At 42.1% G+C, this 14,013-nt stretch overlaps 1 protein-coding gene across 12 annotated transcripts in view; it reads left to right on the top strand.

Moving 5' to 3' along the window:
* NAALADL2 (N-acetylated alpha-linked acidic dipeptidase like 2) overlaps window positions 1–14,013 on the top strand; it is a 466,559-nt gene that overhangs the window by 432,086 nt on the left and 20,460 nt on the right. For all 12 annotated transcript variants that reach the window (XM_068134602.2, XM_078767634.1, XM_078767636.1 and 9 more), the window contains 2 exons: window positions 5,244–5,352; window positions 5,514–5,712. In XM_068134602.2, coding sequence (XP_067990703.2) covers window positions 5,244–5,352; window positions 5,514–5,712 — 308 coding nt within the window. The remainder of the gene's footprint in view (window positions 1–5,243; window positions 5,353–5,513; window positions 5,713–14,013) is intronic.

Raw genomic sequence — 14,013 nt, 5'->3', positions numbered from 1 at the left:
AGAGCGCAAACCTCCACCAGGCTGAACAGTTCACGTTTTCTAGCCCACTGATAGGCCAGATCTGCATCCGAACCTGAACCAAAATCTAATCGGCCTGTTCTCGTCACCTAACCGACTTATACACCTGGTTTTGTCATAATCCGTCCACAACTTTTTGAGATATCCTGCTGTATATCGTTTTTGGCCCTATCTCTCACTGGTGAAGAATCACTTAAAAATTCTCGTATCCGGATCTTCACCAAAATTTTATTTTATTCCTTGTCAGACACCAAACTTGTCCACCAAGTTTTCCCACGAAACCGTCCATAATGTTTTGAGATATCCTGCTCACAGACAGACATACAGACAACCAGACAGGGGGTGAAAACATAACCTCCGTTCACTTTTGGTGGCGGATTTAAAAATAAGTAAATAAATAAGTAAATAAAATGAAGATGCTAATGCTTTTTTTGACAAACAGACTTGACAAAAATCACGACAAATAAGATGCTTTTGGGATTTACAGAAAGTATCCTGATAGGATTCCTTTGGTGTTATTTCTATTCGGAACTCTGAAGACACTCTTTCATTCCTCTTTTCTCCCGCCTCTGGAACAAACTCCGACACTCTCTTCAATCCCACTCCTCCCTCCAGGTCTTTAAAACAGCTGTTCACCAGCATCTCTTATCTTCCCCCATCCAAAACCTTGATCTTTTCTACCCCCGCGAATTCACCCCAGATCCACTTTTTTGAAATTCCGACTTCTTTCCTGGAAGTCCTAGCAGTATCCATGTGTTTTATACCTCTCTCACCCCTCCCCCCCCCCCACCCCCCGCTCCCGCCCCACCTCTTCCCCATGCCTCCTACCACCAAGCCCCTTCCCTCCCACAGTTCTCCCGATGTCCCTGCTCTCAAATGTTGTACGTGTGTGCTTCCCCCTCTCTCCCCATCTTGCCTCCCGCTCCCTTTATCTTATGTTTTATGTGTCAGTTTGTCTTTTTGTGATTAATGTTACCTCTTACACAAGCCTCGATCTTGTATACAAAAAAAAAATACCCAGGGTAGACAGCTCAGAGGCGAGTATGCGTACCTACAGCAAACATATCCTGGCCACAAACATTTGCACATGGCATCTGCAATTAGCGTCCAGGAGTGCAAAGACCTAGACACAGTAGCAGGCTTCAAGTGTCTCCGAGCGCTGGAATTGTGTCTGTTAACTTTGTTTGGTGCAGACTTTTTATGTCGATCCCTTGTGCACGTAAAGGCTAACTTATGGCATGGTGTGTATCAGGAGACAGAATGGAACACCCTTTAATGGACAACCGTGAACGGAAGCATTGGTGATTATCCTTAATTGGACTTGCATGTACTCTGCCAGCCCAGATTGTAAAACATCTTCAATTCCTACCTTGTCGGATCTTTGAATGCACGTTGGTGAACCAACATTTCCAAAATCAGGACGAATATAAAACATCTACCTTCCGAATTTCAACAGAAAAGAGTTCCACCTAGTGAACATAACGGTACTCGTTCAAAAATGGGACAACGATCAACTATTGTTTTTACATGCACAGGGATAAGGGCAGGCACTGGAATGATAAAATGAAGGTATTGGAAAAGGAAGAGGAGGAAGGGTAGGAAAAAGAAAGACCAATGTTGTGACGTCGCGGGTACGCAGAGTACTTCTCCCAGGCTCAGTGGCTGTTTTTGTCCACCTCTCCTTTCCCATTCCACCTCCAGGCGCTGCGTGACGTCATCACCGGGCACTGAAGGGTTGAAAGAGAGTACTCGGTTTTCACTCCGGTTTCTTGTTTGTTTTCTTGTTTTCTTGTTTGTTTGTCCGGGCCATATCTCAGCCATCCTTTGATCTAGGAAGCTGAAATTTCAGCACAATAGCGAGCAAGTGCTTTGCCAAAAACATTTTTTTTGTATTTTGATTAGCGTGAAATGGGGTGAACAGGAACAGCGAGGTGAATAGGGACACAAACTGAAAAAAAAGTTCGGAAACTTTTTTCGCTGAAAATTTATAACCATACTGATTTGTTGATATTTGGGTTGAAAGTGTTCTCTTGTTTTTTTAAAAAGCAACTTATAGTCCCTATTAACCCCATATATGGGTTAAATAGGATTTTTATGGCTGTCCCTATTCACCCCGTTTTACGGGTGAATAGGGACAGCCACTAATACAAAAAATAATAATCAAGAAATAGGGAGTTTGGAGAAACTTTTGATCCCATATTTTTTTCATTGGCACCGCGGTTTATATTATGGGTGCATATTATGTGCATCCATCTGAGCTATCAATTTAGCAATAAGTTGGAAACTCAGGATTGTTTCTTGATTATTATTTTTTTGTATTAGTGACTGTCCCTATTCACCCGTAAAACGGGGTGAATGGGGACAGCCATAAAAATCCTATTTATTCCTATTTAACCCATATATGGGGTTAATAGGGACTATAAGTTGCTTTAAAAAAAAACAAGAGAACACTTTCAACCCGAATATCAACAAATCAGTATGGTTATCAATTTTCAGCGAAAAAAGTTCCGAACTTTTTTTCAGTTTGTGTCCCGATTCACCCCATTTCACGGTAATCAATTAATTGATTGATTACTTAATATGATATTTTAATTAAGTACTTATTTATTTCCTTTCTCATCTGTGCAATATCTCAGGCACCTTTGGGACGAGGAAGCCGATATTCGGACACGACAGTGACCGAGTGATGTGGCTATAAAGGACATTTTTGATTTAATGATTAATCAATCAATCGATTTATTATTTATTAATTAATCAATTAGTTATTTAATTTTTTGATTAATGACTTAATTAATTTTCAAAAAGGTTACAGCTTCGGATGAAACGCTGGTAGTTTAGGTATGCCATTAGCCAATTAAATTGGCCAAATAATGACATTAGCCAAATAATTAGGAAATTATTTTATGATTATTATTTATTGATTTTAATTACGCAATTAATCAATCAATTATTGTTCACCTCTCCCCCTCAATATCATCTCTGTGTGTCGCGCTGGAGGGTGTTATTTATTTATTTGGGGCAGTGTACTTTGAACGTATCTGGACTTGTTTTTCTATTTTTTGTGAGGTCCTAAAACGCTTCCGTAGTCCCAATAAGGTATGGGTTCGGCGATCATTTAACATTACCTTTCACATAGCTACAAAGTCCTAGGTTAAGCACTAAGTAGCGATTTAAAAACAAATCCAACTCTTTTTTAAATCAAATTATTTTTTGCCAAAAACACTCCCTGGCCCTCACTGATGAATCTGTGATCATTTGACAATGATCCGTTTGGCCATCTGTGAGAAAAAAATGTGACACAGACAGACAGAGAGACAGACAGACAAACCTCTTACAGTATAGATTTGAACAGTGCATGATGCATTTACTGTAATTGTTTGTGCTTAAAAATGTTTCTTGTACTACGTCCAATCTCGTGCAACAATAATCATGATTGTTTTGATGCTCATATTCAGCTTATGATGCATGATCCGTTATTTATCTTTTGTAAGTTTCTTTTGAGTGGCCATCTTGGTTTTCAAAACACAATTTGCTTCACTTAATAATGATTGTTACTGCATACATACATGTTAATAATCATTCTCTAGTTTAACTCACCAGACTCGGTGGCAGAATTTGGTTGGGGCGTCGGCTCTGAGTCTGGGACCGAGTCGTACCAAAGACTAATCCTTGCTTAATTCTTAGTATTTAAATAATAGAGCACGTACAAACCATTAGGAAGTAAGGCTGCCTGCATGGAAGGTCTTTTTAAGGGAACTCCTGTTATTATTATTATTCCAAGCATTCCAGGCTGGCAAACCTATTGTTTTTGTTATGTACTTGTATATTAGTCACCTATCCGGAGAGGACTATACATTTTCTCTACGTCTGTGTCCATCCTTCCGTCCGTCCGTCCGTCTGCCCGTCTGTCCATCTGTCCAATCCCACCTGTGGTTTTCTGCACTTTTTTCTCTTACCTTTTAACATATTCAACTGAAACTTGAAACGTTTGACTTTTGGGGCGTTTCGCCAATTTTTCAAAGTTATGCCCTTTTTGCTTGAAAGAAGAACATTCATTGGGACAGGTAGGGGACATGTACTGCAGAGCAATTCTCCCTCTTTTTGTACCTCTTCTTCTTCCGCCACATGTTTATGGGTTTATTCCCCTTTTAAATTAAACTGGTCCGGCAACCGCCGGTGTGATTCACACACAATTTTCACCATAAGATGTTACTCACATAGAATATTTTAATAATAATTATGACGTCATATCTCATGTGATGCAGCTGTGCCATGTTGGAAAAAGGAAAAACTTTGGACCTATATTTCCAAAACCGCTCCATGGAAAAAATTTAAACTTGACTCATTGTCACGTACTCCGCATGGGGAATAAGTGTTGTTAACGATGACGTCATCAATGCCTTCATTATGGCGTTATAATTCGACAAGTACAACGCTTTATCCAATCGGTATGAAAAGTATTGAGGTTGATTTAGGAGCAAATTTGTTGACATAATTAAATTGCTGACATGATAGGCCATGTGGTTTGGCAGCCATATTGGATTGCACATAAAAATATTTTTAAAATCCTCTTCTCCAGAATGGCTGGACAGATCGAGGGGAAAACTTCACACACATGTTGCACAAGCCTTGGGGATACCTGGGTGTTCACGAATAAATCATAGGTAACATTGTCTGGCAGCCATTTTGGATCAAAGGAACATAAATGAATAAAAATAATTATTTCTCTGAAACCATTTAAGCTATTGATGTCAAAACAAGTATGATTTAGTTGTCAAGGGAAATTGTTTGAAATTTCAACATGATCGTTCACACAGTCTGACAGCCAGAATTTTTTAATTATTTGAAAAATAAATCATACAATTTTATCTTCTCTGGAATGGCTTACACGATCGAGGTGAAACTTCACGCACATGATGAACGAGTGTTTCGGAATATAGTTTGATAATTTACACATCATAGGTCATGTTGTCTGGCAGACATTTTTTTTTTTTTTTGAATCTGAATATTTTTTGAATTGAATTTCTTAAATCCAATTCTGAATTTAGTTTTATAAGGAGGATGTCATGGGTCACATCTCCGATCAAAGTGGGGTTGTATCATAGTGGGGCGGCTTGGGACCCGGTCATAACTGCCCGCAGTTATAAAGTGGCATGTCTAGTTGTTATTATTATTATTATTATATTATGGGCATTGTGAGTCTGATTTTTGTGTGTATGTGCCAGGTTGCTGCCTATGCCGCACTACGATTGGCTGACGATCCGGTGTTGCCCTTTCGCGTGGTTGACCTGGCTCTGATGGTTCAGAACTACGTGAACAATCTCAAAATGCAGGGTGTGCTTGGAATGAGTGACCATTATCAAACACTGAACGCCTTACACCTCCTCATCAGTGTGTGTGCGCATGTGCGCTTCCGTGCTCTCTCTCTCTCTCTCTCTCTCTCTCTCTTTCTCTCTCTCTCCCTCACCTTCTTCTCTTCCTCTCACCCCTCCCAGCACCGCAGCTGAATGCCAGCACCATGTACACCGTTGCACAAGTGCTGCGCTCTACAGCTGAGGACTTGCAGTCAGACATGAACCGGCCAGCGAACGACCCGGCTGAGCGGCCCCTTTTCCGCCTCCGCATGTTGAACGATGCTCTCCAGCGTTTAACTAGATCTTTTATTGCCTCTCATCTTCCACTTGGTCTCTCCCGGTCAGTTTTTATATATAATCTCCTTTGTCGTATTCCCATTCCCTGTAGTCATTAATGCCTTTGTTGGTGTTTTGTCGTGTCAGCATTAAGACTGCTTATGTTCTTTTAGAAGTTATTACAATATCATCGATATCTTAACTTAATTGACAAAATATTGAATTAAACACCACACGTATGACTCCAAATCTTCAGTATCTGTGAGGTTAAAAGAAAAAATGTTCCGGTATTTATAATTATTCACGAGAAGCTCTTTTTTGCCAGTTTATTGTGCTATTACCTTGATTGTTTTGGCATAATTTTTTGATGATCCCATACGAGTTATCCTTAGTGGTAAGCAGTAAGACGTGACATGTGGTCCCATTGTAATGGTATTGTCATCAGTCACATGTTACACACAGTCTACAAAGGATCTTCAGAAGTGAGGCTTTACTTTCTTATTCCTTTTGAATCCGATATTTTTCACGAGCATGGATTCCTCATAAATTTGGTCTTTTCCACCACTAAACTGCCTCACCGAGAGAAGATGCGACAGAGGGCATGTCGTGTCGTTAAATAATTATTTGATTGTTCACAGAAAGACAAGCAAATGGAAGGTGAAGGAAACTGGTGATTGTGAAATTTTGTTTAAAATAATGAGGTGCCTTGAACTTTCAGTATTTTTATGGTATCATTGTTACGACAGGAAAATACAAAGCAAAACACGAGGTCAAACACTGATTTAATTATTGGTTACAACAAAGGGACATATTTATATATGCATAGAGAGAGAGAAAGGGAGAGAAAAATGGAAAAAAACAGATCAGGCCAACGGGTCTACACCCGCCCATGGACTGGAAACCTGTGTCGGCATTAATCCCTACTCGGAGTCACAAAGGTCATTCCCTGTGTGATGCCTCAAGACAGCAATCAAATGGCCGACACGAGGGTGATGGGGGACAGAACGGTCAACACCATGGGACACCCCATTTAAGGTAGCAGACAAAGTGCTGGCATGGGGGTGGCCAGGTGGGGGCGGGGGGGTGGAGGGGGGTGGAGGATGGAACGATCCACACCACGGGGACCGTCTCTGGCTTGGTGTTCTTGCTGACCTCTGAGGTCTCGGTTTCAAAGGGTTTCACCTTCAGTGAACTCCCCACCAGTCACGCCACCGTACAGAGGTGACGTGGTCTCACTGTGTAGCACAAGCAACCGCCGGGGAATGAGGCCTTCGAGGGCCACCCGTTCATTGCTGCCTTTTTTTTTCCAGTGCAGTCAATGCGTCCTCAACTTTCCCCCACCATCTGAAGTGCCTCAACTATCTTTCACTTCTCAAAACATCAGCCTTCAGGCTGTCATCTGGGGAATCCCCTCGTTGTACCTTCGAGTCAAAAGTCCAAAACCACTCCTCAAAATGGAAACGACCTCATCTCCCTCAGCACCATCCTGTTTTTCTTTTGCCCAACATCCAATCACAGGATCTCAAATATAAGGTCAAACCACATAAGCCAAACTCGGAGGGGGAGAGGGGAGAGGAAGAGGAAGATGAAGAATAAGAGAAGAAAAGAAAAAGAAGTCACAGGCCGTAACACCGTAAAAAGAAGAAAACTTTACCCTGAGTAAAGTTTTATTTTACATAGGTAGGTTAACCTTATCCCCCACCAAATCATTTCCTAACAGGAAACTAACACCCCTATCGGGAGAGTTGGGACTATCCCGACCGTCACTGAACTAGTGACCAGATCAGACTTCAAGTTCACCCGATGTAAAGAAACAGGAACATGACTACCTTCAATGCCTCAAATTACCGCACCCACACCCAGTAGCCTATTCACAGTCAATGGCAAAACATTAGCCACCATCAAAGACTCGGTCGCCAGTATCCGTCGGAATAACTACGGACTTGACTTCACTCTCACTGGACACTTGGCCCTTTGACACATATCTATATCTATCTATAATTCCAGCAATCTCTGTGTGTATGTTTGTATGTTTGTATGTTTGTATGTTTGTATGTTTGTATGTATGTTTGTCTGTGACCGCTGTTTCTCGACAACTACCGGTCCGATATACTTGAAACTTGCCAGGTATATTGCTGGGGACCCGAGGATGTGCCTTTTCAAGGTTTTAAATTAATCGCAGAAGTAGTTACCGAGCTATGTCCAAAAAACGATTCAACCAATCAGAGAGCAGCGAGCTATCACGTGTGCCGAACGTGGCGAACAGACTCTGCCTCGGATGGCACATTTGAGAGCGTATTCATTTATTTCCCGTCGGCAAACTATGTTGCCGTTAAACTATGTTTTAAAACTAATTAAAACTAATTTGCGATTCATCGTATTCATCGCTTCACATTTGCGACAGTGAAGACTTCACTTCCGGCAGCCAATCACAGAACGCGTTGTTGCGAGCCCGAGAGCCTGCGCCATTACGGTTCGTAATTCGATTTCTTCCGGAGAAAATAATAATTTCTCGATTTCTTATGCGCATTATTTCTCCCAATTCAGTCAGAGCGAAGGGCGGAAGCGAAGAGCGTTGTTTTTTTTGTTTACGGGCGTACGGGCGGGGTAGAGCGTACGGGTAGCGTTTTTTTTTTTTTTTGGCAAGGAACGGGCACCCACGTACGGGCATGCCCTAGTATATATAAAGCAGTAAAGTATGTTTGTTTGTTTGTCCTCTTATAACTCGAGAACTACTCATCGCAGAGAAAAACCAAAGGCATATTCGGAATCAGTGCGTCTCAGAGCAACTACAGCACACCTTAAATTTTAAAAAAACTTCGGGTTTTAAAATTAGCGCAGAAGCGCTAGCAGAAGAGGGAGGGAATCGAAACATGGGCCACTGTATGTTCGTTTAATACGTACGCGCTTTGATGGGCGGGGCGTATGGCGTTCATGAAATGGTCGAATGCGGAAGTGCTTGAAGCCGTTGCGAGCGACTCGCACGATCTCTTGTCATGGTCCACAAGATTATCACAGAGACGTGCAGCTTCCAGCATTACGAGATATGATCGAGACCTAACTTTTGAGACCAGTCCCAGCCTTCTAGGCCCCGTAGTTGGTTCAGACGACCCCGACAAAGGTGTTGGATTTTATCGCGAGCCGATTCGAGCGCCGACGTGCCGGCGAACAAAACCAGTGATATCTTTTTAACGCGTGGTTAGATTTTTACAAATAAACTTTTTCTTGAAGGGCTGAACCGTGCGCTCACAACGATACCGACCCTGGGAGAGCCGTTTTGCGCCGGCAAAGGCGCCTTGTTTTCCGTGATGACCATGTCGTGCTGCATAGATTACCATAAATTATAATTTATGTACCCTTCTTCCCCCGGGCACCCCCACACCCTCCCCTCCCCCCTTCCCCTCCCGCCTTCCCTCCCCCCTCCCCCTTCCCCCTCCCCCTCCGCCCTGTTCCCCTCCCCTCCTCCCCCCCATCCCCTCCTCCCCCCTCCCCTCCTCCTCCCCCCTCCCCTCCTCCTCCCCCTCCTCCCCCTCCTCCCCTCCTCCTCCCCCTCCCCTCCTCCTCCCCCTCCCCTCCTCCTCCCCCCCCTTCCCCCTCCCCCTCCCCCCCATTCCCCTCCCCTCCTCTTCCCCCTCCCCTCCTCCTCCCCCGCCCAGCAATGCCGGGTACTTCTGCTAGTATTTTATAACTGTCCAATACAGGGCTCGCAAGGTCAGCATTATCTCCAGCCTTAACTGACATGGCACGATCTTTGAGGCCGACCACTTTGGTTTTAATCAACTTGATAGGTCTAGCAGATTCTCCCCGCTTCTCCACTCGTTGCAATTCCCAACAATTTGACTTCAGATGTCCCCTCTGGTTGCAGTAATAACACGTTAGAGCTTTACTCCTGCCAGATACCTTATTCGACCAATCAGACTGTCTATTCAGAGACATCTGCACTGACGGACTCTTATGGTCTTTCAACTTCTCCTCCGACCGGTCTTCACTAACCACGTTCTTGTTATACCACGTTGTACCGTAACCAGGAAGTCCAACGCTTTTCTTATGGGTAAGCTCATAATCATCTGCACTAACTGCAGCTCTTTTCAACTTACCAACTTTATTTTCATTAAGGTGTGTCCTAATGTCTAAGGGGATACTGTTCTTAAATTCTTCCATCAAGATAACCTCCCTTAGATTACCATAGTCCTTATCCACTTGCAGAGAACGATACCACCAATCAAAAATCATTTCCTTCTCCTTAGCGAATTCAACAAAGGTCTGTCTTTTTAAGGTTCAAAATTTAAGGTTCGAAATGATTCAGAGACCCACTCATAGGTCGAAAACACAGCCCTTTTCACTGTCCCATACTCTTCAGGCTGTTCCTCTGACAATGATAGATAAATACACTTTCTGTGCTCTCCCTTCAAACACACTTTGTAGTAGCAGGGTGGCTTGTACACATTCCAACATCTCTGCCGGGTTTGCCCAAACATACTTCTATCTCGTGAATACCCACTTCATCTCTCTAGGGTGGTGTGTCTGACTGGGCCCTAAGGCTTAAATAATTAAGGCTCCCATCCGTCGTTTGGAGTCATTGAGCATATTATCGGTTGGCGGTAAGGGGTTTATATATTACATACTTGCTTGCTTCCACTTGTGTTCCCTTCCACCTGACCATTGCTTTTATTAGTCCCCTACCATTGTACACCGGAGGGGACTATAGGTTTGCACACCGTCCCTCTGTCTGTCAGTCCGTCAGTCTGTCAGTCCGTCAGTCCGTCACGCAAAGAACAGTTTTCCGGACTTTTTTTCTAAACGCTTAATGCTAATGATTTCAAACTTGGCACATGGTTTCCGCATGATAAGTTACAGATGAAGTTCGAACTTCACGAAGTTTCGATCATTTTAAACAAAGTTATGGCACTTTGAACTTTGGTAATTCTGATAATTCTGATGATCCTTAACTCAGTGCCATTTTAAGTTTTAATTTCCTTTAAAAACCAATTTCTCTGCAATAATAGGACCGATTGAGATAAAATTTTCACAATATTATGGACTCAGTCTGTAGAATATTTTAATGGTAATTATGACGTCACAGGTCACGTGGTTCGGCCGCCGTATTGTTTTTCGTGAAAACACGAAAACCCCTTTTTCTCTGCAACGGCTGAACAGATCGAGGCCAAACTTTGCAGGCAGAATTGCATACCCATGACGAACAAAAAAAGTCAGCGAGCATGACGTCATGCGTCACATGGTTTCAGAGTTATGACGTTTTTAAGCATGAACCTTTAAAACCGAGCTCCTCCCTCATTTTTGATCTAATCGAGGGGAAACTTCAAAAATCTGTTCAGCATGTCAGTCTACTAAAATGTCATTCTGGAATTTGCGATAGGGCACGTGGTTTGACAGATATCGTTAATTAAACGAAAAAAAAAAAAAAATGGATATCTCTTGAATCGCTAGTACCTCAGACCGTGAGTTGGTAATAATTTATATAATTCACACAGAGCAATACGTGAAGGCCGCTCCGTGGAGCGACCTTGGGAGCTTATCAACGAGGCGAGGCGTGACACACGTGTCTCAGCATACCTCAGATCAAGTTTGAAAACCAGCATCAACCGTGCATAAATTTGCATATTCGATCATTTTTGACAAAGTTATGGCACTTTGAACTTTGGTAGGGGACATGTATTGCAGCGCAATACTCAGAATGCTTGTTAAATATACCTGGTCTCGGGTTGAATTCTGGCCGTCAGGGATGCAACTCGGTGATCGAGAAAGACCCATTAAGGGCTTAATTGGCTGCAGAAAATGACTCTGCATATCCAGACCGTACCGTGTGCGCATTGCTTGGCCGTAATTGGGGACGAGGAATACGCTATCAATAACTTTGCTTGGCTGGTTCAACGGTCCCACAGCTACGGTATCGGAAGTGGAAATGCTGTAATCTGGGCCATGACCGCCGACTTTGCTGACCATTACGGCCGCGTTGAGGAGACCCGCCAGATTTGAGCAGGGCAACCGGACAAACCGTGTGACTACTGCAATATCTATATTTTGTTTTTATTATTATCTTTTTATTAAAAAGGAAGATCTATCTGAAAGTCCCTCTTCAGTTACTGTTAGAAATTTTCCTTCTTTCTGCACACTTTCACCATGTGTGACGATTGTTTGTCATTAGCCCCTGTCGATTGAACCCCCTCCTTCCCACCCACCGCCTCGCACCCTCCTCTCCCCTATACTTTCCCTCTGAGTTTCCTTTCACTGGCCCATATTGGACTGTATTTTCACATTCCTGGCCATTCTTTTTCCTTCCTCTTTCTGCCAATTACTTGCATTGATTCTTTCGAAGTAATTTCGGATGATATTGACTTTTTATTTTCCTTTGTTCGCTCTGTTTTTCCTGTGAACCTTATGACTTCATCTCGAATTTTTAAAAGCCGTGCCTAAGCCTTGACCGATGGATGAAAAAGGAAAGAGAGCAGTTGACTGCTGTTTCAGTGCGGCTCTGTTCTGCTTGGCTGACCGAGGTGAAACTGACTGATAGTCCAGCTCGGTTCTCCATCACCCGCACCTAATCAGCTCTCCACGCCTCAGGAGCAAGCACACTTGGACGGCTCGCAATGTTAGGATGTTACCAAGCAACTGGACAACGAAAATCTTGCTTGGTTTCACTTTCACTTTTTTATACCTTCTTTATATCACCTGCTTGCTCATCGTCCTCATTTTTCGCACCGCTCTTTAGTGGATGTCCAAATAGGGCTTATTCTGCCAAAAGCATATAGCAATTAAATAAGAGAAGGAATCTAAACAAAGACTTAAAACAATACTGGAAGCATCGTCTTTCTGTAGCATGATAACATGACAACAGACACAGAGATTTCTACACTCATGCAGACGCACATGTGCAATTGTGGAAACCGCTTCAAATTTATATTTAAAAAAATAATAAGCATTCGATGCTCAATGTCGAGCCAAAGTCGATTTTGTTTTTTTTCATGAATGCATACCGGGTTCAGTTATGAATTAACATGATCGTGTTCATTTATGAATTCTGGATGCTGGTTGCATCATTACTGAGGCAGGGTTTGCCACTGATGCTGTACAGTTGACCGAGTAATCCTTAGCCTTGTCAATGTTGCAATCACTTCCTCAAACTTGCATTTTTAGCAAAATGATGCGTAGTTTGACTATTAAATGTGAAATCTGTGCTTTCAAACTAATGTCTTTCTCTGTTTATGTCAACAAGTTATTGGTTATTATGCATTCAAAAAAAACAAAAAACGACAAGTGCAGCTTTACAACGTTATTTGAGCCCACTATTAAAAGTAAGACTGAGCAAGTACAGATACATTCAAAGTACACCGCCCTCATGCCTAATAAATAAATAACATCCTCGAGCGCGCGGCATTTCCCGGGTGCCTTCGGCGCTTGGCGATACCGCCATGCAGCACATAGACGGTATTGGGAGGGAGAGGTGTACAATAATTGATTGATTAATTGCGTTATTAAAATCAAGGAATAATGATCGAAAAATAATTTCTTAATCAATTGGCTAAAGCATACCTCAACCACCAGTGTTTCATCCGAAGCTGAAACTTTTTGAAAATTAATTAAATAAGTCACTAATCGAAAAAGTTAAATAACTAACGGATTAATTGATTAATCAATAAATAATTAATCGATTAATTGATTGATCAACAAATCAAAAATATCCTTTATAACCACATCATTTGGTCACTGCCGTGTCCTAAGTCACTTGGACATGAATCACTGTCAGTCACTTTTAGCTTCATACCTCAAAAGGTGCCTGAGATATTGCCCAGATAAGAAAGAAAATATATCAGTGATTAATAAAGAAAATATATAAATAATAATCGTAAAATAATTAAATCATTAATCAATTGGCTAATAGAATACCTAAACCATCACCGTTTCATCAGAATCTGTAACTTAAAAAAAAAAAAATTATGTCGTTAGTCGAATAATTAAATAATCAATAAATCAGAAATACCCTTTGCAGCCAAATCACAATCATTGTCGTGTCCAAATATCAGCTTCCTAACTCAAAAGGTGCCTGAGATATTGCCCAGATGAGAAATGAAATAAATAAGTACTTAATTTAATTGCTAATAATTAAGTAATCGATCAATTAATTGATTAATCAAAAAACCAAAAAATACCATTTTTGTCAAATCACCAGCTCACTATTGTGCCGAAATTTCAGCTTCCTAGCTCAAAGGATGGCGAAGATATCGCCCGGACAAACAACCAAGAAAGTAACTGGAGTGAAAACTGAGTACTCCCTTTCAGCGCGCGTCATTGCCGGGCCCCCTTTGGTGCCCGGCAATGACGTCATGCAGCGCCTGGGGATGGCATA

This window comes from Myxine glutinosa, chromosome 13 (assembly GCF_964187855.1).
Source record: "Myxine glutinosa chromosome 13, kmMyxGlut1.1, whole genome shotgun sequence".
Classification (NCBI taxonomy): domain Eukaryota; kingdom Metazoa; phylum Chordata; class Myxini; order Myxiniformes; family Myxinidae; genus Myxine; species Myxine glutinosa.
Note: the sequence above shows the minus strand (reverse complement) of the source record. Positions and strands in the feature narration are given on the sequence as shown.